The sequence below is a fragment of the Manis pentadactyla genome, chromosome 13 (genome assembly GCF_030020395.1).
Source record: "Manis pentadactyla isolate mManPen7 chromosome 13, mManPen7.hap1, whole genome shotgun sequence".
NCBI classification, from domain to species: Eukaryota; Metazoa; Chordata; class Mammalia; order Pholidota; family Manidae; genus Manis; species Manis pentadactyla.
In genome coordinates, this window is record NC_080031.1 from 99,818,132 (window position 1) to 99,836,604 (window position 18,473).

General features: G+C 56.5%; 2 protein-coding genes across 6 annotated transcripts in view; one reads left to right on the forward strand and one right to left on the reverse strand.

The window, feature by feature from the left end:
- Positions 1-5,676, forward strand: part of CTNNA1 (catenin alpha 1) — a 218,260-nt gene extending 212,584 nt beyond the window's left edge. Inside the window, exons 14-18 of the mRNA XM_036897096.2 lie at positions 533-643; positions 1,775-1,956; positions 2,067-2,172; positions 3,585-3,719; positions 4,532-5,676. Coding sequence (XP_036752991.1) covers positions 533-643; positions 1,775-1,956; positions 2,067-2,172; positions 3,585-3,719; positions 4,532-4,819 — 822 coding nt within the window. The 3' untranslated portion in view covers positions 4,820-5,676. The remainder of the gene's footprint in view (positions 1-532; positions 644-1,774; positions 1,957-2,066; positions 2,173-3,584; positions 3,720-4,531) is intronic.
- A 10,944-nt stretch (positions 5,677-16,620) lies between these two features.
- SIL1 (SIL1 nucleotide exchange factor) overlaps positions 16,621-18,473 on the reverse strand; it is a 201,361-nt gene continuing 199,508 nt past the window's right edge. For all 5 annotated transcript variants that reach the window (XM_036897085.2, XM_057490941.1, XM_057490943.1 and 2 more), the window contains one exon: positions 16,621-17,144. In XM_036897085.2, the coding sequence (XP_036752980.2) occupies positions 16,788-17,144 (357 nt within the window). In that variant the 3' untranslated portion in view covers positions 16,621-16,787. The remainder of the gene's footprint in view (positions 17,145-18,473) is intronic.

An 18,473-nucleotide genomic window follows, 5' to 3' on the forward strand; every position in this document is an offset into this window, starting at 1 on the left:
AGAGCTAGGACCAGTAATCAGACCTTACCTGCCATACTCTTCTCCTTTGATGAACACGCACATAAATGCATTGCCTTGTTTTACTCAAAGCAGCCTTTTGTACCCTAAGAGAACACCAGTATTAGTTAATTGATTTAAAGTGGGAAAGTTCTACCCCAGGGCAATTCTCACTTTTGTCTTAAGATGCAGTTGGTGAGCAGTTAAAACCTTCAGTTAAACAGATCCGGGCCTAGTGGTAGAAGTCGAAGCCCCAGCCACCCTAAAGAAACCCTGAGGCCCTTTGGGAAGCGTTGGTATGCGGCCCTTGCCCACTGTGTGGTGGATAGGACCCCCGACATGTGTGTCAGTGAGGCAGGGACTCAAGAATAATGAGCAATTTTAAGTTTATTAACCGCACTGTTTGGAGTACAGCATAAGAATGTCCAGAGTTCTGGGTGTCCGTACATCACGCCTGGGGGCTCTGGGCCCAGAGGCCTCGGGTAACCGGAGGCCCAGGGGTGCGTCAGACTCCGGGTCTCTGTCTTGTTTATAGACCCCGGAGGAGCTGGATGACTCCGACTTTGAGACGGAAGACTTCGATGCGAGGAGCAGGACCAGCGTCCAGACCGAAGATGACCAGCTGATAGCCGGCCAGAGTGCCCGGGTGAGGGGTCAGAGAACCCTGTTCTTCAGGCCTCCCCTGTCCCTCTCAGGCCGGGGCCTTTTCTTTTCCAGGAGAGCCCTTTCGGTATTGAGAACACCATTTCCTCCCCTCTCTCACTTCAGTCCTGCTGCCAGAGAACCTACGTTGTGGCACCTGCTGGTCAGTTGTAGTAGATTCCTCCAAAACGTCTCCTTAGCTGGGAGCGGCCGGAAGAGATCAGCTGTGCCCTGGGGCTTGGTTCAGGATAGAGCTCCGTGGCAGGGAAGGATCCAGTCAATGCGGTGTTTGTTAAAAGGACTGTGAAATCCCAAAAAGATTGCTGTCTTTGCCCATCTCAATGATACCATGGATATGAACTATTTCATTATTCATGGGTTAAAAAACAACAGTGGTACATTCAAGAAAATCAGAGCCATTGCATTCATTTAAGTCATTAAATCTTCAATCAATAGTATTTGTTTTTGGGAGGACTCCAACAAATATTTCTAAGGAGTCTTTTTTCACTCCTTAGAAAGCATTGTGAACAGCAGTTGTGCCTGCAGGCCTAGGCCCCACTTGCTCGTGAGCACTTTGGGAAGCTGAGGGAAGGAGCTTGAGGTGGGCAACAGGCCTCCAGGCGCTGCTTTGATAAGGTTTAAAGGCCACTGCCAGGAGCTAAAACACATATTCTCAGCAAGTTCTCTTTTGCCTTCCTTAAAATTTACATTCTAAAACCACTCCCAGTTCACCTTGGGAAAGTTGGAGATGTATTTCAGCCACCGGAAATGCCCGCCAGGAGAGGACTTCGGCATTAGCCCCCTCTCCACGGTAGGAGGTGGAGGATGAACTTCTAAAGCATCAAGCGAAGCAGGTTCTGTCCCTGCACAGGTGTGGCCACAACGCTTCATGTCAGCCGGTCACAGATAGGTGGTTTTCCTCCGCACTAAAACTTGCTCTTGAAAGTGCAAGATGGAATTCAGGCTGCCCTAAACTTCAGTACAGAAGAAGAAATGGTCCTTCGGGCAAAATGAAACCTATTAAAGCATTATCCTACCTGTGCCATAGATTGCTCGGTGGAAATATTCTTAGCTAGTGCACAGGGAGACCTTCATATTCTCTTTATGTGAGAGTTTTCTGGGCTTCTGATTTTAGGCAATCATGGCTCAGCTTCCCCAGGAGCAAAAAGCAAAGATCGCAGAACAGGTGGCCAGCTTCCAGGAGGAGAAGAGCAAGCTGGATGCCGAAGTGTCCAAGTGGGACGACAGCGGCAACGACATCATCGTGCTGGCCAAGCAGATGTGCATGATCATGATGGAGATGACGGACTTCACCCGGTGAGCGGTGCCGGTCCGCCTCGCAGTGGCCAGGACCCTGCTGCTCTTTCCTATTCATCTCCCACCATGAAGGGCGTCATATGCAGTGATCCCTGTTCTCTTTTCTCCAGAGGAAAAGGTCCACTCAAAAATACTTCAGACGTGATCAGTGCTGCTAAGAAAATTGCTGAGGCAGGATCCAGGATGGATAAGCTCGGCCGCACCATCGCAGACCATGTAAGTGGGGAGCTTGTCGGGGGGGCCACGTAAGTTCGTCCTGAGACTAGGCCGCCCAGCCTGGTCCGTTCCCAGGAGGGAGTAATAGTATTTTTAATGGGACACAGCACTCGACCCTGACTCACCAACCTGCTTGATTAGTGCCAGCATAGATTTTGAAGGATTTCTGAATTCCTGTTTCTTTGACAAGTCTTAGGCAGCACCTCTCCGGTGCAGGTGTGTCCTCAGCTAAAGGCGCCTCTACTCTCCCCACCACCTCCCAGTTCTCTCCCGAATGTCCGTTCTGGGCAGAGCTGCTTCTGCGAACCCTCCCATGCTGAGACGGGCATACGAGCTCTTCTTGTCTATTCTCACCTCATTTAAGAATCAGGATCCCACTGGCTTGTACCTCAGAAAGCTCACGTGCCCAGGTGGGGGCAGAGGTCTAGGTCCTCAGCCACCAGCTGTCACCCCTCTCCTTCCCGTATTGATCTGACATACTGTGTGCTTCCTGCCTCCTGCAAAATTGATCAAACTCACTGTTTCTCAGTAGGTTTTCTCTGCAGCTACAAACCCTTCCTACCCTTTCCCCAGAAGTTTTTCCAGCCTCTCTCAGCCAGGCTGCAGGCTGAGTGACAGCTGCTCCTATTGCTCAAGTCAAAGATTGGGCAGTCACCCTTGACTCCTCTCCTTCCCCTGTGGTCCAGCGCTGGGCTCCTGCGACCACAGGAGCTGGACGCCGTGCGTGGTTTTCCTCTCAGCAGCCCCCAGCTCAGTCCCGCTGCACTGATGTCCCGTCCTCCACACGGCTGCCGTCGGGCTTCTGGGGTCAGCTCAAGATGCAGACTAGATGAGGAGGCTGCCCCCTGCTCAGGAGCTCTTAGACTGGGATTCAGTCTCCCGCAGACTGTGGGCCTTGTTTGCTGTCACCCGCTGTACCCCAGCCTTGTGGCAGGGGGTGTTCGCTGTAAAACCTGAGCCGTGCTCTGTGTACCCTCCTTGCAGTAATCCTGAGGCGGCCCTGAGCTTTGGCAGCAAAGCAGGAGTTGGGCCACCCTTGAGTTTTCCTGGGCTGCCAGTCAAGACCTCATGGTCCCCCAGTGCTCTTCTTCGTCGGTCACTCACTCAGCCTCCATCCTGACCCAGGGGAGCACCATGGAACAGACAGTGTCTCTGAGGAGAGCTGCCTGGGTGCTTATCACCCAGCTCAGAGCACCTCCCTCCATGGCCAGGCTCTTGCCTGCTCAGGCGCTTTCTCACCTGGAGGGGCCCAAGCAGGGCGAGCCCAGGGCTGTGACTCCCCCAGGTCATCGGGTGGCTCCTCTCTCTCACTCACTGCTCCGGCAAGGGTTGGGGACGCCTGCTGGTGGCACACCAAGGCGCTCTGTGTGGGCTGGGCGTGCGGGCGCTCAGGCCGCTTGCTCTCCCATCAGTGCCCGGACTCCGCGTGCAAGCAGGACCTGCTGGCCTACCTGCAGCGCATCGCCCTCTACTGCCACCAGCTCAACATCTGCAGCAAAGTCAAGGCTGAGGTGCAGAACCTCGGTGGGGAGCTCGTTGTCTCTGGGGTAAGTTTGATCTATGAAAAGAAGTGGTTGGTGAGCCTGTTGGCCTTTGTCCAGAATGAAAGTAGCCTCTTGTCTGCTCTGGGAAAGTGTGCCGAGGAAAATTCACCTGAGGGCTCTTCTCCGTCCTTGGAGGCCAAGAGCTACGTGTTGGCCGCTCCCTGTGCGGTGACTGAGAGCCTTGACAGGGCTGGCCTCTTGCCGGTCACTCGCTGGGAAAAAGTATTTTTATCTTCTTTGATTTCCCCCCAGCAGAGGTGACGTGGACAGGTGCTCTCACAGGGCCTCCCTTCCCTTGTCTGTGCACTGCTTCGCGGTCCTGGACCCCGGTCCTGCTGGGAGCGGGGCGGGGGGGGGGCAGGGCTCGCGCTGGCCCTGCTGATGCCCCCAAATTTCCCTTCAGGGAACCACTTCACACACTGGATGTACTTACGTCATTTTCTCGCCTGCTACGGCATAAACGCCCCATGTCTGGAAGCAATTACACTGTGTCACTGAGGGGAGGACCCCCTACCCCGGTCATGACTGAAAGTGGGGGGGGTGTCCGAGATGGCCAGCTGGACCATCCTCCTCCGTGGCCGGTCCTGTGCCTGTGGTCATAGCTGCGGTCACTCAGGAAGCAGCAGGTCCTCCTCCGACTTGCTGCAGTGACACAGCCTGCTGAGGGGTGCAGGCAGGCAAGGCGGTGCTCCTTCTCTTCAGAAGATGCAGGCATTCTCAGGGCATTTGGGGAACAGGCAGCTGCTAGGGATCAGCTCAGACAGGACTGGAGCCTCGGCCCTGTGCCCCTCACTGACCCTGTCTGTACCTCTTAGGTGGACAGCGCCATGTCCCTGATCCAGGCTGCCAAGAACTTGATGAATGCCGTGGTGCAGACAGTGAAGGCGTCCTACGTGGCCTCCACCAAATACCAGAAGTCCCAGGGTATGGCTTCCCTCAACCTCCCAGCTGTGTCATGGAAGATGAAGGCACCTGAGAAAAAGCCCTTGGTGAAAAGAGAGAAGCAGGACGAGACACAGACCAAGATTAAGCGGGCATCTCAGAAGAAGCACGTGAACCCTGTGCAGGCCCTCAGCGAGTTCAAAGCCATGGACAGCATCTAAGGCTGCCCACCCCTTGGGGCTCCTAGAGATCAATCACTGCTCTTCACTCAAATATGTTTGCTAAACTGAACACCAATATTAGTTAGAGTTCACAGGGAAATAGGCAGATTTTAAACCTGGGCAGGCGGGGACTTTTGCAAGAACCTGTTTTAGTTGGTCAAATACACTTCTAGAATTCAGGGGCTATTTCTACCTATATTTTTTTATAAGCTTACAAGTAAAAATTCATAACCAAAGCAAATCCCACACTAACTGTAGCACCTGACCAAGTCGTGCTGCTCTCAGGGCACCATTCAGGTCTGAGAGGCGTTCCCACCTCCTCCGGTGCCTGTGGCTTGGCTGGTGTCACGTGAGCGGAGAACCCGGGGCGGCAGCTCGAGCCCGAGGACGCTGTCGCTGGGGAGGGACACTCCCTGCAAGGCCTTGAGAGGGAAGCCACGCTGGGTTCAGTTAAACAGTATCATGAGGAAAAATGATTCTGACATGAAATGAGAATTCATTAACGCATGGTTATAATTACTGATGTGCTCTGCTGCAGGACATTAATGACGTTGCTTTTTTTCGGGCTAGAAAGTTGCGATGCCATAATCAGAACATGCTTTTTTTCCCTTCAACTTCAAGTGCAAATTCATCACTGGGCTCACTTCTAATAACTGCAGTGTTTTCTGCCTTTGGGCTTGCAGCGGAAGCCTGACAAAATAGTGTTTGCTTAGGCGACTGTTTAGGCTTTACGTTATTTGTGATTACTATAGCAATTACTGTAGCTATAAGGTATGATTTTACTGTCCTATTTAAATTTCATGAATTTGAATTTTTTTACACTAACTTTTCCCAATAAAGTCCACTATGAAACCACATCTAAGAGGCCAAAGTCATTTGCTCTGCTTTCTAGTAGAACTGAGTTATGTAAACCGCCTCCTGGATTTGCCCACAGTGCCTGTGGTTCTCTGCGCCCTGGGCCAGTGCTGCCCAGAGAGACAAGTACCCGCGGCCCCAGGCCCTTCTTGGGGATGCGGTGCCCGCGCCTGACGGTGCGGCCAGAACCTTGTCATGCCCTTGGTGTCTCCGTGGGCACCACCACCTCTGGGTCCGGATCGTTCCCGTCACTTACAACCATAGCGAGGTAAGAGCTGCCTTCAGAATGGTCTGCTGTGCGTGGTCCTTCCCTCCCGCCCTTCCTCGCGTTCTCCCGGCCATTCCCGTCCGCCTCATCCGCCCCCCAGCGCCGTCAGCTCTGGGGAGGCCGCCCTCCTCTCCGGAAAAGCCCGGCTCGCGTCCGTCTCCTCAGCCCACAGGACGAGCGGCCCAGGGGTACCTCCTGGTGTTCCGGAAGGCGTCTGGCGTCCCGAACAGCTCGTGCTGGTTCTCCGTCCACCTCCCGGGTGCTCCTCCTCCTGTCTGCAGTCGTCCAAGGTGGTACCTGGGCCTCTTGGGCGCTCATCACTCTTAGCCAGACTCCTGGCTTTGAATACAACCCAAGTGCCAATTTCAGGAACTCGCCTTATAACTGCTTCCTAAACTCTCCACTTGGATGTCTCAGTAAATGCTTCAACCTTGACCTGTGCAAATTCTTAGCTTTAAAATGTACACTGGGTCCAACTACTCAACTTCTGTCCAGTACCACTGGCTCTAAGCCCTCAGCACTGTACTGGGATCTATTACTGTGCGACAAATTGCCCCAGAACTTAGCAGCTAAAACAGCTGTGAAGCCACCGGGACACCGCAGTGCGGCCGAGGGGAGACTGGGTCAGACACGAACAGACATTATTCAGATGTTATTTTATTATTAGAAAAAATATAACTAGCACATCAAACATGATTTCACAGCTACTGCTTAGGAGGAAATTAAGGTTAAATGTTAGTCTTTCTAAGTAAGTAAAGGCATTTTAAGTAAATGCAAGGCCATCACTTGCGTGAACATTCCTTACCCGTTTCTGATGGTCCGGAGCCCAGGAGCAGCGTGGTGGAAGCTCTGGCCCGGGCCTCCTGGGGCTGCGGTCCGAAGGCCTGACGCGCTGGAGGCTCCGCTTCCAGGGGCCCCCACGCGGCCGTTGCGCGGCTTCTGACGCGGCAGCTGCTTCCTCCAGAGTGAAGGCGCCAAGAGGGGCGACCAGCTGGAAGTCAGCGTTTTCAAAACGCCTCCTCTTGAAATGCCCCCCCGTACAGCGCGAGGGGCAGATGCCGGCGGGCGGCTCCCACTGTCCTCTGCGCAGAGCCCGTTGCAGTGACCTCCCCGAGCTTCCTCACAACCACTCCCCTCGACAGTCACAAAAATAATCCCGATCAAGTCGGCTCCTGTTCTCTTAGCCCAAGCCTTCCAGCGGCTTCCACTCCCGGTAAAAGCTGAGGCCCCAACTGGTGGGGATTCTCCGGCCTCCCCGCTCACCAGTCCCCTTCCTTGACCCCGTGCACCTGGTCCGGCTGCCTGGGAGGCGCCTTCCCCAGAGATGCCGCTGCTTCTGTAGGATCTCCTTCAGGTGTCTGCGGATCCGTGTAAGTGGGAGTCTGTTACTGCCGCCTCTCCAGGGCCCAGGAAACCGAGCACATGGCTCCTGGGTCTCCAGCCACGCTGGGCCCAGAAGGCACTGGCCTCCCTGCCCTTGCACTTCCCCGTGACTGACCCACGCGGACTCGGGACATTCCCGTCAGCGTGTCACACTCCCAGCTGCATCACCTGATCTGCTGGGTGTCCCAGGGCCCTGCACCCTGGCAGCCCCCATCCACTTGTCTCAGAGAGGCCCAGGCCCGCACCTGGACTGCTGCAACCCTTGCCGAATTGACCTCTGACCTCAGCCCCTGCATGTCACCCATGCCTCACCTAACAGCGAAGGGATCTTCAAAAACACCTTCCAGAGACTCAAAAGACTGCGTAAGGCCCTGTGTGGGGCTGCCCTCTGCCCAGCTAATGTGCCAGCAGCTCTGCAGCGTCTGGTGCTGACCCTACCCTCTGCACCCAGGACCCCCAGAGGCGGCTCCTCGGACGCTTCCTGCAGGCCCATCACTTGCATGAACTGGTCACCTTTGCCTTGTCATCAACCCAACCTTAATGCCATTATTTACTTAAAAAGACTAACATTTAACCTTATTTCCTCCTAAGCAGTAGCTGTGAAATCATGTTTGATGTGCTAGTTATATTTTTTCTAATAATAAAATAACATTTGAATAATGTTTGTTCACGTATGACCCAGTCTCCCTTCGTGCCGCAAGAGGAAGCACAGGCCTGCAGCGCCCCTCAGCCGCACTGTGTGGTGTCACGGTGGCTTCGCGGACTGACCCGAGACAGCACAGGCCTTGTCACCCTGCAGTCCTGCAAAGGGCCTGGCACGTGCTTGAGAAATAATCGTCGAACCACTTTAAACATTCATTGATTGAAACCAATCTATCAAGATATTATTGGAAGGCAAAAAGTTGGCAACTGAAGAGGCACCAAAGCCCTGCCCAGGAGTCCCAACAGCCTCCTCCGTCCTCAGACCACGATCAGAGGCTGAGCACAGGGATGCTCGGCTCCCGTGTCCTTGAGGGTATTCGCTCCTGCCCCTCTGCCATCCACTACGAGAACGGTCCTCTCGGCACACCGGGGCTTCCTGCCCCTCAGCCGGGCAGACACCGCTCGGTGACACGGCCCTGAGGTGAAGCCGGCCGGCTCCCTTCCTGCCGGTGCCTCACCAGCCTGGCGCTTGGCCCGGGCACCCCACACCTGTGTGACCCCCACCAGCGCACAAGGGCTGCAGAGCCCCGCTCTCCTCTCCTGGCTGGCGGCAGCCGCCCTCCCTGCCCTGCTGACCGCCCTGCAGCGTCTCCCAGGACCCCCGGGCAGATGCTTCAAAGGCCTCCCCTCTCCTCTGCAGGCGTAGCCCTTACAGCTGCCACCTGGCACCCAAGCCAGGGTCGCCGCCACTGAAAGAGGAGGCCCTGCCGTGTGTGGGCACACCCACATCCCCCCACCTCATCCTTACAACCTGGGAGGTGTCAGTACTATCACTGCCCCCCAGGCTTCAGCTGAGCAATCAGTAGGAGAGGCGAACGTCCTCACACAAGTCACAGCTGGCATGCAGCCCGCCAGGCCCCCAACCCCAGGACCAGTCCCATGAAGCTGTGAGTTCTGACCATCCCTGCAGGGAGCTGGGGTGGGCAGGGGCCTTGCACACCCAGCCTTCCCCCCGGGGGGCCGCCTGGGCAGAGGCTCCCACAGGGCGCCATCCGGGGCCCCTGCCAGGCCCCTGGCTAAGGCTGCCCCTTGGCCAGTCCCGAATCCTGGCCTCGTGAGGATTTGCCCCGACAGTTCTCCCCTCTGTGTCCTGCTTCTCCGAGCTCTCCCTCCCCCTGGGTCCTTCCATCAGCACACAGAACATGCTCTGAGAGCACTCCTAGTTCAAAAAACAGACGATGCCCAGAGCTCCCCTTGAATCCACATCTCCCTCCCCTTCACAGAGGCCCTCCCGCAGGGCCCAGACCTGGCGGCTGCCCACCTCCCTCCCTCCTCTCTGCTCAAGGCAGTGGGCCCGGGGCAACCTCTAGGCCGCCCCTGGCCACACACCCGGCTGCTCCAGCTCATCCCCTCCCGACCCCTGATGTCGGGGCCTCAGACCGTGGTCCTCTCCTGCTGGCCTCCGGCGGTGCCTGCGTGGTGGCTGAGCGTCCAAGAGTGCTGACCAAGCAGCCTTCCAGGGCAGGGCAGGAGGCGAGCGTACATACGTGTACGGATCTTCCTTCATCATGCATTTACTCCTATAAGGCACTGCAGCACGCATTTCACAAATACTAACAACATACGCAATACGCTTCACTGCAGGTTCTCCATGGCCGACTGATTCTCACAGGCTTTCACTGATTTTTGCTGAAATCTTGCTTTCATAACCACCCTGTGTTGCAACTGACAAAGGAGTCTCACCCTGACATAACTTTCAGCTGTTTTTTCACCTGAAGGAGTAAGACCGAAGTGAACAACAAAAACTACGTTGGAATTTTACTTGTTTGTCCGTGTCCGTGGTGACTTCTTTGCTCAATCAGATACTCGTCAAATACTGTTAAGACAATTTCCTCAATTTTTTGTGCTCTCTCTGGGTGATACTTTCCAGTTTCATCAGCATTAACATTTTCTTCATCACTTTAAGTCTAGACACTCAACAAAACAAACCTTGATTTGTAGTATTTCCCAATTTCCATGGTGTAAGTCCTCTCACCACATCAGGTGTCCAGCCACCGGGTGATGTCCTGAAGGCAGAGTTGGGAAGCGTTCCCGCGGCCGCGGTGGGACAGACGTGGCACCTCAATGGATAATGGTCACGTGTGAAGTAACAAGGAAAGGATGAGTTTTGAGAATTTACTACTTCAGAAATATGCAGCTTTAAATGTACATACGGTAAAACCCACTCTTTCTGGTATACAGCCTCTTGAGTTCTGACAAATGCCAGTGTCTTGTACCCACCACAATCTGGATGCAGGACAGCCCCATTGCCTGCCATGTAGCAGAAACGTCCCCCTATCTAAATCCTGGCAAAACCTTTCCCCTATAGCTTTGCCTTTCCCAGAATGCCGTAGAAATGGCATCGTACAGCTGTGGCCTCCGGAGCTGGCTGCCTGCACCCACCACAATGCCCGAGGTGCCCGCATGCCGCCATTTAGCAGTTTTTTACTTTATGAATTGTGCATTTGGTGAGAACTCTTTACCTAACTAAAGGTCACAAGATTTCTCTCCTGTATTCTTCTAAAAGTTTTATAATCTTTCATCTAGGTCTATGGTTGATTTTGAGTTGAATCGTGTATAAGATGACAGGTATAGGTCAAGGTTCATTTTTTAAATATGGCTGTCCCGTGGTGGAGCACTGTTTATTAAAAAGATGATCCTTTCTCCTCTGAAGTACCTGTGCACTTTGTCAAAAATCAGTGAACTGTACTGTGTGCATCTATTTCTGACGGTTGTGGTTCGCGGGCCTGCCTGTTCTTTGCTCCGTGCCACACTGTCTTCATTCCTACTGCTACAGAGCATAAGTCTTAAAATCAACACATGTAGAGTCCTCCCAACTTTGTTCCTCTTTTTCAAGATTGTTTTAGCTATTCCAGCTTCTTTGCATTTCTGTGTACATGTTCAAGTCAGACTCGATTATCTGAAAAATTCCCTCTGGGCTTACACTGAATCTATAGGTCAATTTGGGGGGGACTGACTGCCAGTATATTGAGACTTCCCCACCCATAAACTCAGTGTCTCTCTCCATTCATTAAAGTTTTTAACGTTTCATCAGTATTTTGTAGTTTTCAGAATAAAAATCCTGCACATATTTTGACAGATTTATATATATTTCACTTTTTTCAATGCTATTGTAAATGGTAGTTTTTAAGTTTCCATTTCTAATTTTTCATTGCTAGTATATAGAAATACAAATGTTTGTATGTTGACCTTGTATCATGACTTTGATAAACTCAGTACTAGTTCTAGATTTTTTCTACATGCCATCTACATGCCATGGGGTTTTGTACATTAACTATCGTGGCACTGTGAATGCAGAGAAGTTTTATTTCTTCTTTTCTAGACTGTGTGCCTTTTACTTCGTTTTCTTGCCTTCCTCACTGCCTGGGGCTTCGGGTACAAAGGTTGGAAAGAAAACGTGAGCGGACATTCTTGCCTGGTTCATAACCATAGGGGAAAAGTAGGCCTTGACCACTAAGTTGGATGTTTACTGTAGGATAGGTTTTTATGTGGTTTTTCTTCATCAACTAACAGAAGTTCCCTTTTATTCTTATTTTGCTGAGTGTTATTATTATGAATGGACACTGAATTCCGTCAAATGATTTTTCTACATCTTTTAAGATGATCATATGTCTTTTCCTTCATTGGTCTATTAGTATGGTGAATTGCGTTGAACTAGTCTTGCATTCCCAGGATAAACCCCACTTGATGGTGATGTAATATCCTTTTATATACTGTACATTCCGTTTGCTGATACTCTGCTGAGGAGTTCTGCACCGAGGATTTGGATAGGAACCTTAGAGAGAGGTCGAGTCCTTTCCATCGCCTCCGAGACCCTCCTCCCCGGCACCCAGACCCTGTCACTCAGGAGGGCACGGGTCTGAGTTTTCTCTTTTAACATCCTTAGCTGGTATTGGTATCAGAGTAATGTTGGCCTCATGAAATGAGTTTGGGAGTGTTTTCATCTATTTTCTGGAAGAGACTGTGTAGAATTGGTGTTATCTGGCAGAATTAGCCAATGAAACCATCTGGGGTTTTCTTTGTGGGAAGGTTTTAAACTATGAACTCAGTTTCATTAATAGATATAGGACTATACCAGTTAACTGTTTATTCCTGAGCAAGTTTTGGTAGTTTGTGTTTATGGGAGGCAGATAATGGCTCCCCAGAGATGTCCACATACATCCTAGTTCCTGGAATCTGTGAGTATTTTATGTTACAGGGCAAAGGGGAAATGAAAGGTGCAAGTGGAATTAAGTTTGCTCATCAGATGATTTTAAAATAGGGAGATTACCCGGATTATCCAGGTGGGCCCAAGGGCATTAAAGTATTAAAGGGAGGCGGGAGAGTAAGTCACAGCGACATGACCTGAGAGCCTGACTGGCTCTTGCCGGCTCTGAAGATGGAGGGAGGGTCCCCAGGCCAAGAACTGCGGGCGAGCTCTAGGTGCTGGGGGGGGGGCAGGGGGACAGACCCCACCCAGAGCCTGTAAGAAGGAAGGAGGGCGGTCTTGAGGGGGGGGTTTCTGCCCCGTGAGAACTGGGTCGGACTGCTGACCTACAGAGCTATAAGATCATAAAGTTGGGTTGTTTTAAGGCACTAGGTTCATGGTCATTTGTTACAGCAGCAACAGAAACGAATGCAGCGAACGACGGTGTTTCTCAAGGAATCGGTCCATCATTTCTTCTCAGCTGTCAAATGCAGTGAGAGTTGTTTGCAGGGTTCGCTTATTATCCTTCCGGTGCCCGTGGGGTCTAACGGGACAGCCCCGCTTTATTCCCGGTGTTGGTGGCTTGTGTCTTTTCAAAGAACCATCTTTTCATTTCATTGATTTCCTCTAGTTTTTCTGTCTTCAATTTTATTGGCTTTTTGCTCTTTATTTCCTTTTCTTCTGCTTTATTTGCATTTAATTTGCTTTTCTTTTACTAATTAAAAAAATTACTGTTGCTTTTTAATAGTTATTTAATTGTAAGTCAATGTAATTTTTCATAAGGGCTGTTCAGCAAGGAGCCCAGTGCTTCGGACGCCCACTCGCCCCGAGCCGGCTCAGGCCCACGCCGCCCCCGGCTTCTCCCTGCGCCCCAGGCCCCCCGCCGCCCCCTCGCGCCCGTGCTCTTCTCGCCACAGCAGCAAGGGTGGGCCTGTTAGAGCGGCGGCCACACCAGGTCTCTCCTGCCCACGACCCTCCGACAGCTCCCCCTGCCAAGAGATGACCCCAGTCCGAACTGCCGCTGCCAGGACGTGCCCCCTCCGCCCCCTCCGCTGACCCTCCTCCTCCCACTGACGCGAGTGGCCCTGCCTCTGCTACTCCCGGGCCCTCAGGGCGCTCCCCAGACCCACGCGGCTCACCCCTCGCTTCCTCCGGTCCCACCGCGCCTCCCGGACGCCTCCCCTGGCCCTGCGACGGAAGAAGGCAGCCCCCCGCCTCCGCACCCCCCGCCCACCCCCAGTCCTGTGCTGCTCTGCGGGCCCCCAGCCCTCGCTGCCCGGAACCACTTACGTGTGCGTCGTGGTTTGCCCCCCTCGCTGCTCCGCTGGCCACTTCCTGCCCGAGAGCACCGCCCGGGCCCCACAGGTGCCCCATCCAGGAGGACGGGTGAGCGGGTGGGCGGCAGCCGGGGGAATGCCCGACCCAGCCCCCGCTGCCCGCTCCGCCAGGGTGAAGGCTCGCTCCCCGGCACGGCTGCCCAAGGGCTGCAGCGAAGCGCCTGACCCTGGAAACCCCAGCGCCCTCCTGCCCCCTCCCCCGCCGCTTCCTCCAGCTACCCTGAACGCGGGTGGACGACTGGACAGCCCCTGGCCGCCGCCCGTCTCCCTGGGCCGAAACCCTGGCCCCTCCCCCGGCCTCTGGCCTGGTCCCCAAGTGCTCCGCGTGCGTCGGCCTGGCCATCACTGGCCCCGGGAGGCCTTTCCGACCTCCTCCGCTAGGCCGGGGCCTCCTCAGCTCCGCCTGCCCACGCCGAGTGTCCGTCACACCGGGGCTGCCTCCCCCACCAGGCAGCCCCTGCTGGCAGGTCCTGGGACTCATAAATGCGGGACCCAGGGGTCTGACACAGAGCCGGGGCTCACAGACACAGGCTGAAAGGAAGAGTGAATGAGGAAGGGAATTAATAAAAACTAAGAAACCCTGACAGGTGGGGGACACCCCTCCTGTCCCCCCACAAAGAGGGCCCGGTCCGGCCCGACCAAGGAGCAAGGGACCAACAGCCCATCCAGGGCCCTCGGGGCATCAGCCAGTCACAGCTCTTTCGGGTCCTTGCCCCCAGGCCGCAAGCCCTGTGGCCCTACCGGGGGGGCGGGGGGAGGCAGCCCCCAGGCCCTGGCAGGGAGAAGCCACACGGCCGTGTTCTGCTGGCCACGGCCCCCCATTACCGTTTCCTGCCTAACCTCGAGCCGGGTCACATCCCTGGTAACAGTCGCCGGACTGGCACCCAGAAGGAGTGCGGAGAGGGCTCCTCCTAGACCTGCACGTCAAGGACGGGCAGGGGGAGGGCTGCGGGAACAGACGCAGCACCCACGCCCAGGCAGCCTGAGCCCCGCCCTGGGTCGCACTGCCCCCCGTCTCCCGGCAGGGTCCGCCTCAGGGCCCGGCACCAGGGAGCCAGAGGCCCAGGATGAACCCGGATGACGCCACCGGGAAGACAGACCACAGTCCAAACTTCGGCCTCCCCGGCGCCTTGTCCATGTGCATGTGGAGTGGGGAGAGGGTGGGAGCGGTCCCATCAGCGGCAGCCTGGCGCGGGGTGGCTCCCCTCACTGCAGCCCCCAGATGCTCTTTCCTTGGCCCCAGGGACCCCCAAAGAGCTGGTGGCACGAAGCGTCCTTTCAGCTTTACAGATAGGCTTTTTTGTGCAGCCTGCCTGAGGGTGACCAGATATCTGAGGCCCCAACTAGGTCTCCTCCGCCCACGGGGACCCCTGCCCATATCCCAGGTCAGACCCTGGTGGTTTCGGGGTCCTCAGGGGCTCTGGGGACCCCAGCCCCAGCCTAGTACTACCCCCGGGGCGTCCCGAGGCCTCCCCCTGCTGCTCCACACTCTCGCCAGCGCTTACTCAGAGCGCCTACGCGCTCACTGCGGCAGGGGCAGGGCCAAGACCTGGCTCGTCCGGCCCCCAGTCGGCCCCTCTCCCAGCACGTGTCCCCCTTTCTCAAACCCGCCTGTAGAGTCTGCTGACATCGTCTTTAAATAAAGCGACCCTTGGCCTTGGCCTTCCGGAATGCTGCCCTGCTCTGTCCTCTCTCCCGAACCTCCCGTCACTGTCAAATTAAACACCATCCCCTTCTGAGCCGCACACTCAAGCCCTGCACAGCCCGGTGGAAGCAAACCCCGCTCTGCCGCTCACAAGCTGTGTGGTCCCGGGCAGATCGCCCAGCTTCCCTGAGCCACGGCTTCCTCACCGGTAGTATGTACTTCAGAGGCAATTTGGAGATTTTAAAGGCAGTGAGGCAGCAGGGGCCCAACACTTGGCAGACTGCAGGTCCAGTCCCCACTCTGCCCAATCCCTGAGGCTCCTGCCCTGGCAAAACAGGCTCCCGCTTCCCTCCCGTGCAGGCCAGAGCTCTCCCAAGCCTCGGGCGTTGTGGCATGAGGTGGGCAGGGGCGGGCCTGTGGCTAAGCAAAGGGACTGCAGGGAAGGAAGCCACCCACTACCCCGTGTTCTCTGGCCTCAGCTCAGTGAAGCTGAGCCCTCTACACACAAGGCCAGGGTGGGGAGACTCGTAGATGGGGGCTGGGAGGAGCGGCCTGAGCAGCCCGAGCGAGCCTCTGGTGCACTGGGAGAGGCTGCAAAACAAACGCACCAGAATCCAAATCCGGAAAGCCCAGGGCTGGGGTTGCCGTGGCAACCTGCAGCAGGCTCCAGCCTGGCACTGGGCCTCTCTGGGGTGGGCGCTGAGACGAGCCAGGCCTGGCTGCCCCCACCTCTGAGGCCGCCTCCTCAGGCTGGGCTCAGCTCAGCACGGGCGCAAGACGGGGCGGGGACACGGAGAGGCACCTGTGCCCCCTCCGGTGGGCCGGGCAGTGGGAGCTCCAAACAGCAGCTTTCTCGGGAGCAGGGCCTTCCGGTGAGGCCCACACCCTGAGGCCTCCAGGGTGCAGGCGGCCACCCCATCCTGCCACCAACGCCACTCCAGCCTTGCCCGGCAGCCCCCTGGGTCGGCAGCACCCCTGCATGCGGAGATGCCCTCAGGCTTCCTCCTTTGCCAGGGGCCTCAGGGCTATTGGGCACAGGGCAGAGGCGGGAGGGGAGATGATCCCCAGGCCCGTCCCTTGCAGCCGGGTGGGGGAGGGACAAGTGTAGTGCTTTGGGCAGATTTTCTCTCATTTAGGGACACTGCCCTTTGACAAATGAGGCAACAGGCTCCAGGAAGTTCAGGGACTTCCCAAGGTCACAGAGCTCCTCAGTAAGGAGCTGGTTCCAGCCAGACTTTTCCAACTCCGGAGCCCAGACCTTTCCCCCAGCCTACTACTGGATGCCCTGGGCAGACCACCCAGCATGTCACCAGGGGCTCTCAGGGACCTGCCACCCCGTGACCCACCTAACTACTCTCCAGGTGCCCACACAGCCCCCCAGCCACAGGGCTGTGCCCAGTCTGCACAGACACACAGTAGACAATGGCCTTTGCGCCTCCATTTAATGGTAAGGCTGGCACTGCCCAGATGATGCCCAGGCCCAGTAGAGAAGTCCTCCCTCCCCACTGGTATCCCCTGAAGAGCCCAGCCAAGCTGGTGGCCCTCAGCCTCACTGGCCGGGCCCAGTCCGGTCCCGGAGCTGGGGCGCAGCCTCATCTCAGCTCCGCCAGCAAGCTGTTGACGGAGCCCAGCAGTTCCCGGAAGTAGCCCTCAGCCTCGCCATCCTGGAGCTCCAGGGCAGCCAGAGCCTGGTACTCGGCCTGCAGGCTGGCCAGGGCCCTCCTGAGCTGGGGGTCCTGCCGGTAGTGGTCCCGGCAGGTGGCCAGGAGGGCGCCCAGCGTCTGCAGCACCTTTTCCCGAGCATCATGCTCAGGCAGTGCCAGCAGGCGGGCAGTGATCTCGCACCAGCCCTGTTCCCGCAGGCCTGGCAGGAGGTGCACCTGGCGGTACTGTTGCAGCTTCTCTGAGGGCGTCTCCTGGGTCAGCTCCGCCTCCTCCTCGGCAAACATCTGCCATCCACAAGGCCAGGCGCCGGGGGCGGGGCCGGGGGAGAGAACACAGGACAGCGTCAGCTCTGCCCTCCGGGAGGAGAGCGCACACCCGGCCGAGTCGGCACCTCCCCCTCCGTCCCCGTCCCCGGGGCCTCCACGGCCCTTCACGGGACGAGGCAGCTGGATTCGCGGCCTCACATGGGCTCCTCTCCCCACCCACGTGTCCATCCACCCATCCACCCATCCAAAGCAACTGTGCCGGGTCCCAGGTGCTGAAAACCCAAGATAGAGACATGGTCTCTGCCCTCGAGGAGCTCAGGGTTTGGCAGGAGAATAAAAATTAGATGAATAAGTCCTCAATAACATGATAAACTTAGTCCAGCAGTGCAGCGTGGAGGCAGACAGTCTGGGTTCAAATTCCTGCTCCACCCCCGACAGCTGAATGACCTTGGGCTGGCACTTAGCCTCCCTGAGACCGGATGTCATCATCCCGGGTGGAGATGGTATCACACCTTCGGGACCATCGGGAGGGCCACCGGATGGTGGCCATGCAGCCAGTGCCTGGCACACAGAGCGCGCCTGATGTGAGCCTCGGCACCGTCACGTGACACCATCGACACCTCGACAAATGTCAGCCCCACGGCTGCCCCCACAGACCCACGCCCTTGAGGAGTTAGGGCAGGCGGAGAGGAGGACAGCATTTCCCTCGGTCCTGAAGGGTGAACGGGGGCTGTCCGAGCGGACGAGGGTGGAGAGTCCACGTACACGGGAGTCCCAGTAACAGGCCTGGGCCCACCTTCCGTTTGAAGGGGGCTCTGGGTGGGTCATGGGGGCCTGAGGCTCAGGCTGTGGCCCAGAACACACAGAGCCCTGGACGGCCCTCCAAGGAGGGCGGCCTTCCCGCCAAGGGCCCGGGGAACTCGAGCAGGAAGGGACCCGCTCAGCCTGCGTCTGTGAAGTGCAGAAACCCAGCCTCATCGGCAAAACACGGTGGGAAGCAATCCTGCCGGGCTGCCGGAGGCAGAAAAGGGAACCCCAAACCTGACAAACACCGGCTTCTTTCCAATGGCAGAGGAAGGCTGTGCCCAGGCGGAGGGCCGGCAGGCAGGGGCGCACGTGGCCCTTACTGGCTGTCCTAAGCGCTCCTGCGAGGGGCAGGGGGACTCTCTGCCCTGACCCCAGGCAGGATGAAGCACACAGGGCCCAGGGAAGGCAAGGGGGAGCCCGGGAGGAGCCTGGGGCCGCAGTGGGCCCCCCGACGGCCTCAGCGCCCGCAGGTGGAGAAGGCTGAGGGGCATCTGCCAGTCCTTTCCGAACCTGCCCCCCGGGGCCCGCCAGCTCCACCTC